General features: G+C 40.7%; 1 protein-coding gene across 1 annotated transcript in view; it reads left to right on the top strand.

Moving 5' to 3' along the window:
* The window catches only part of LOC143037167 (transcription initiation factor TFIID subunit 1-like), a 69,848-nt gene extending 63,303 nt beyond the window's left edge, over positions 1 to 6,545 (top strand). The window contains exon 31 of the mRNA XM_076205285.1: positions 3,163 to 6,545. Coding sequence (XP_076061400.1) covers positions 3,163 to 3,444 — 282 coding nt within the window. The 3' untranslated portion in view covers positions 3,445 to 6,545. The remainder of the gene's footprint in view (positions 1 to 3,162) is intronic.
* The last annotated feature ends 379 nt before the right edge of the window (positions 6,546 to 6,924 follow it).

Below are 6,924 nucleotides of genomic sequence, written 5' to 3' on the forward strand. Positions count from 1 at the left end.
CCCTTATTTCTTTCTGTTAAGAACAAGGTGCAGGGATGACACGTCATCCAGGAGGCTAAGATAAGAGGGAGGGTGGAGGGGTGTGGAGTGTATTCAGGGATGGAATGGGTGGGAATGATTTTATGCCTTTTCCTTTTTGGCTACCTCCCTTGTAAGGGGAAGCCTTGGTATGTGTATGTATGTATTTCTTTTTGTGTCACCATTATTTCTTTCATTTTGGGGATCTTCCTTGCTGTCCTTCCATCCAAATTTGTGAGCTTTCAATTGTAAATACAGACCTAAAATGCCTGATCATAACTACAGCCATTTCTCCATCAGCCATATATTCTGTATTTCCTTCACGCAGTTTCACTATTTCATGTTTGTCTTTTAGTTTATCAGTTACATATCTGTAAGATAGTTTAGGTTGGTCTTTGTATTTATCTATTATATCTTTTTTATAGGTTCTTTTTTCCTCCCTGCATATACCTGTATCTACATATTCATCTGTCAGTTTGATGTATGCTTGCCATTTGGTAATTTTTTGTCTTTTTTCCATCTTTTCCGGGCTTTGTCTCTTCTATCTTTAGCCTCACTACACTTTTTGTTATACCAACACTTTATGTAGGCCCTTTTTTTCTTTAGTACATATCTGTTTCCTCCTTGTATTTTTCTTTTAATATGTTCCATTTCTTTTCCATCTTTATTTCTTCATTTGAAATTTTTTCCAAGTTAGCATTTTGAAAAAAATTCTAAGTTTTACAAAGTCTGTTTTGTTGTACATTAATCTTCCTTCTCTATGTTTCTCATTTCTTCTCACATCATTTTGTTCTTTTAGTTCGAATTCTTAGTATGTGGTCACTCTTCCCAATTGGTGTCTTGTAATTCATTATGTCCACAATTTCAGGCTCAGATGTGAATATCAAGTCTAATCTCGATGGTTCTACATTGTTTCTATATCTGGTATTTTCCTTGACCCATTGAGTCAATGTATAATCAATGGTCATATCCAGTAGAGTGTTGCCCCAGAGTTTCTCTCCACCTTTTACTGTCATTTCTTCCTAAATTATTTCCTTTTCGTTAAAGTCACCCATAATTACTATGTTTCCTCCATCTATCAGTGTGTGTGTGTGTGTGTGTGTGTGTGTGTGTGTGTGTGTGTATGCACGTATGGTCACAGCATTACCCATAGATTGGGCCCTGTATGAGCTTGGACCTCTTATCTAGGAGGGTAAGGACTGTTAATCACAACTTCAACATGTGATCCAAGACCATGGTGAATGAATCACAGCCCTCAGGTAACTAGCCATAACTACTGGTTTAGCCCATGTCACTCAAGAATATTGTGTTACTGTCTATCATGTCTTGGGGGTAATGAAGTGTCATCAGAAATAGGTATCTGGGAGTGTATGCAAAGAGCATATTATATGAAGGGGCAATTGACTACAACACTGTATGGGGTAGAGAACTGGAATGTAAGAGAGGCAGAATAGTAAAATTCTAGTGTGTTTGAGAAGTATGGTGGGGGCTTTGAGAAGGGATATAGTGAGAAATGAGGAGAGCAGGAGTGGAAAGGAAGTAGGCAGATATTGTTGATGAAAAAATACTGGGATGGTTTGGGCAAATGGGAAGAAGAAGGAACAAAAAAAAAAAAAAAATACTATGGAAAGAAGAGGTGGATGGAGTGAACTTGAGGTGTAGACCAAGCATGAGATGGATGGATGAGGTGAAGGGGGGAGTAAGAATGGATTATGAAGTAATGCGGCCAGGAGGGATTTCTCCTTGTTTTCTCTATTTATGCAAGAGGGGATGAGGAGGGAACGTTGCCATGTAAATTTAGCAATGAGGGTAAACCACCTTACTCTGTTGGGCTCTGCTGTGTCTTACTGCATTGCTTCTGACCCAGGAAGTGGACAGGGGGCAGGAATGGCCCTACATCCACAAGGACTAGTTTGTGTTTACACCACTACCCAGGCAGTGCTGCATTGCAGCCCAAGCATCATCTGTTTACTTGCAAACACAATCAGATGTGTTGTACTCTGTGCCCTGGAAGTGGTACAGGAATCCTGTATTTGGTGCATCCCATTCTGCATGAAGGGATGGAGGGGAGAGGGTCACCAATTAAGTGAAGGGACCTTGCTGTGGATGACTATGCCTTGCAACATTGCTTCTGACCCAGGGCAGTAAGCGGAGTACAGGGATGACCAGACATTCATGAGGAGCGAAGATGATAGGGAGGAAGGGGTGGTGGAGGGGAGTGGAATAGGTGGGAGTGGGTATGTGCCTTTGACTTAGCTACCTCTCATATAAGGGGAAAAAGCTCTTCGTATATATATATATAGACCTATTTACTCTGCATGTGATACTGTCCCTGCCATGAGTGGGAGGGGGCAAGTTGATTGAACCTATGAAGAATTGTTTGAAATGGGAAGGGTGGTTGCTTTGGAGCTTGCTTAGAGAGACTGTTGGAACTGGTGCCGGCACATGAGTGAAGCAAAGCACTCTCTGGCAAATGTCCCCACTTGATGACTGATGATGAGAGCGTGGAGTGAATTTTTTTTTCTTTTTGCCATGTTTTTCCTCGTAGAATATTATTGGAAAGAATGAGTGAAGAAAGACTAGTAAAAGAGGTATGGAAGGCAGATGTGGAGGGAGTGAACATGAGGGGACGTCCTAGGATGAGGTGGATGGATGGGGTGAAGGGGGCTTTGGGGAAGAGAGGAATGTCTGTTGAGGAAGGACGGGAGAGGACAGAAGACAGGGGTGAATGGAGAATGGTTGTATATGGATGATGATGTGATTGCATGAGGGGGTGAGGTAGTATGTGTGAGCAAATTTTGATGCAGCCCGAAGGGATTTCTCCCCGTCCTCTCATTTTATGCAATGGGGGGACGGAGAGGGGGGGTCGCCGATTTAATGAAGCAGCCTTGCTGTGGATGTGCTGTGTCTTGTGACACTGCTTCTGACCCAGGGCAGTGGATAAGGTGCAGGGATGACCCGTCATCCAGGAGGTGCTCAGATAAGAGGGAGGGTGGAGGGGTGTGGAGTGTATTCAAGGATGGAATGGGTGGAAATGATTTTATGCCTTTCCCTTTTTGGCTACCTCCCTTGTAAGGGGAAAAAGCCTTGGTATATGTATGTATGTACAAATATGTAGTAGTAAACATTATTTTGGTGTTCTAGGAGGATGGTTCTGGACGTGGTGAAGAAGGTGCCATGGAAGACATGGTTGACATGCAAGGAGCAGGGAACTCAGCTGCAGAACTATCCATGGAAGTGGATGCCAACTATGATCCTTCAGAAGAATTTCTTGGTGGCATGATGCCGTCCAACCATCATCAGGCAAATATCAATAATGATTTAGCTGTCAGTGACTCAGATGATGAAGGAGGACAACAGCAGCAGCAAAGCCATGACCAAAGCCTGGAGGAAGAGGAAGATGTGAGAGATGCCCTTTGGTTCTAGAGAACAGATATATAGTTTGAGTGGATGTGTATTTGCAACCTAGTTAAACAGTAAGATTACATGCTGGCTGTGTTCACTCTTAAGGTACAGCATATTGTTTTTGTATTCTTGATTTTTTTATGGAATGCTTTGTTGGTTGTATGTGGACTGATACAAATGAAGGTAAAGAGGTCTCATCTTGAGTTCAGTTCCAACCTCATATACTACAACTAGGTAAAAACGGGACTAGTGTAATTATGTGGTACAGTACTGCAAACAAGGAAGGAATTTTGGATTATTATTCATTCATGAGATAAGAATGCTGTGATGTGGACTGCAAATTGAATGTCATGTTTATATGTTATTATTGGTTATTCCTTGGTGTCAGTGGGTTATAACACTAGAACTCTGGAGGAAACAGATTGCTGTAATAATAATATACTAACAAAGAGCAGAAATAGATTTAAATGTGCTTGTGCAACTCAATGGATTATTTGAGCACTCGTAAGGGTAAGCATTCTGGAAATTCATTCACTTAATCAGGGGCAACACTTGAGCTATGTATGGATTGTTTATGCACCCATAAAGTACAGAACTGTTTGTACAGCCTATAGAGACACTTGAGTTGATAGTTGTAGTCATACAATCTTTGGAAATGTGATGAGTTAAGATTTTTTTTTCCGATTTGTTTGTATAATGGAGCAAGGGACCAGTGGTGGGAGTTTGTGAAAGGTAGTCCTGCATGATAAAGATTGGAGAGAATTATCTCTTTGGCTCATGTTTTCATATGCCATCAATACCTCTACCTTTGTATAGAGGTACACAACACTGTCTTGACCAGGCCCAAGATCTCTGTCAGCTTTGACTATCTTTCCTCCATTTTTTTTCCTTACACAAGGGGAGCTGACAATTGGCATCAACTTCCCTCCTCGTCTCTTACCAGCAAGTAATATAAAAACTAATCTGCACTAACACAACACATAAACAGTCCAATGTTTCATCCAGAAGAGATCAATGGGCCTAAAGACAGTTGTTGATCACTGTGGGGCTGTGGGTTTCCTTTCAGTAACACTTGAAGCAACAGTAATATTATACTGGAACAACAGTTTTATGTACATTAAGAAGTGCAAGGTAGTTTATGTGCTTAGTTTTCCAGGTTTGAATTAATGTTTTAATTCTTTAGTTTAAATGGAACACTGATCATGTTTATTAGGTAGGCAAAACCTCCAAGTAGAAATGTGATATTGGATTTTGTCTAACACTATGTTATTGTATTTTTGCTCTGTCATTTGTCTGGGAAAAGCATATCTGTCTTTTACCTTGGTTCAGTACAAGTGCTGGTAAGAAATGGACACTTATTGTCAGAGCAACATAATTATCTGATGAATGAAGAATTAATGTTTTTAGAAAAATATATATTATAGATTATGGGAGCCTTAGCATTATATATATTGTTATTACTTTTTTTTTAAGAGAAGATTGAGGGGGATTAAAAGTGTAATGAGAAATTGACATTTGGGAATGGATGCTAAGAGGAGATTGAATGAAGGGGTGGTTGTACCAACAGCACTGTATGGGGCAGAAACATGGAACATAAGAGAGGAATAGTTTAAATATATTTGAGATGAAATGCCTGAGAAGTACAGTAGGGGTTACAAGGCTGGATAGAGTGAGAAATGAGGAGAGTGGGGGTGAAAAGGGAGTTGGGAAATAGGATTGATGAAAGAGTATTGGGATGGTTTGGACACATGGAAAGAATAAGTGAAGAAAGATTAGTAGGTTGTGGAAGGCAGAGATGGAGGGAGTGAACATGAGGGGGCAGCCAAGGATGAGATGGATGTGAATGGGGTAAAAGGGGTATTGGGAAAGAGGGGAATGTCTGTTGGGGAAGGAAGGGAGAAGACAGAAAATAGGGGTGAGTGGAGAATGGTTGTGTATGGATGCTGCTGCGATGCATGGGGGATGAGGGAGTATATGTGTATGATATCTTGATGCAGCCCGAAGAGTCTCCCTGTCTTCTCTTTTTGTGCATGAGGGGACAGAGAGAGAGGGGGGGGGGGGTCACCAATTAAATGAAGTAGCCATGCTGTGGATGTGCTGTGTCTTGTTGCATTGCTTCTGACCCAGGGCAGTGGGTGAGATGCAGGGATGACCTGTCATTCAGGAGCCAAGAAAAGAGGGAGGAAGGGGTGGTGAATTGGGTATGGGGATGAAATGGGTGGGAGTGGATTTATGCCTTTGATTTTGGCTACCTCCCTTGTAAGGGGGAAAAAGCCCTTGGTATATGTATGTATGTACTTATTATTATTTTTTTTAGAGATATATTGGAATCAACAATGGGTACCTGTTTGGTGATCCTGCAAGACGGATGTGTGAATCATCTTGATGCATGTCTATATTCTATGAATACCCACAGCTCTATTTGTAGGTGCAGCCCTAAGAGGCTGGTCTGGACCAGGTCCAAGATCTCTCTTAGCTTTGATTATATTTCTGCCACTTCCTTATGTAATGAGAGCTGACAAATAGCAACTACAGTGAGACCTCTCATTTACGGATGTTAATTAGCTGTGTTTGCGGTGTTTTCGCTGTGTTTTCGGTGTTTTGGGGTGGTTTTTGGGTGGCATAGTGATTGCACGCACTAAACAACAGCACCAAAAACACTGAAAACACAGCGAAAACAGCTAATTAACGTACGTTAATGAGAGGTCTCACTGTATTCTCTTTCCTCACCCCCCTCACCTTCATTGTTGTAGTCAACATTTTCCAGTTCTCCCTCCTTCTCCCATCTGGTGACAGAAACACACGCACTAGTACAACGCAAACAACAGTCCAATGCTTCTTCCTAGAGATCTATAGAAGGGCCCAAGGACCAATATGCTTGTTACTGTGGGGCTGCATTTTTCCTGTCAGTGAAACTCGAGGCATTTATTATTAAGAGAAATAGTACATACATACATATACATATGTATGTATGAGAAATAGTAAAGGATGGAATGTAGGTTTACATTTGAGATTTTCCCTGGGCTTGCCCCAGTACTATTTTTTCTTCAGAATATGTAAATAGTTTATTTATTTCATGTTTTTTATTTAGGTGTAAGTATTGTGTACAGAATGCACTTGTAATTAGTTACTTATACTTGGAAAATAAACAAGACAAGTCTGCTTTGTTTTTATATCAAAAGTTGCTCCTTTTGCAAGGGAATAAGAATACTGCCACTGTTTCTCAGCTAAAGTTCAAACACAAGAGGAAAAAAAGGGGTAAAGTCCCATTCAACAAACATAAACATAAATGGACCATTTGCACATGATGTCATCAAACTTCAATTCTGCCATCTTGGAGTACACACAATACTATAATGAAGCAGGTAAATTGCAACTATTCTCCAGTTCATTCATAGCAAAATGATAGTGAATTTCTGTGTTGTTGGATGTGGGCATCATAGGGATAGAGATAAAAAGACTATCTTCCTAGGACTATAAATCAAAGAGAAAAAACTGAGG

The sequence above is a fragment of the Oratosquilla oratoria genome, chromosome 21, assembly GCF_046742065.1.
Source record: "Oratosquilla oratoria isolate Oo_2021 chromosome 21, ASM4674206v1, whole genome shotgun sequence".
Lineage (NCBI taxonomy): Eukaryota > Metazoa > Arthropoda > Malacostraca > Stomatopoda > Squillidae > Oratosquilla > Oratosquilla oratoria.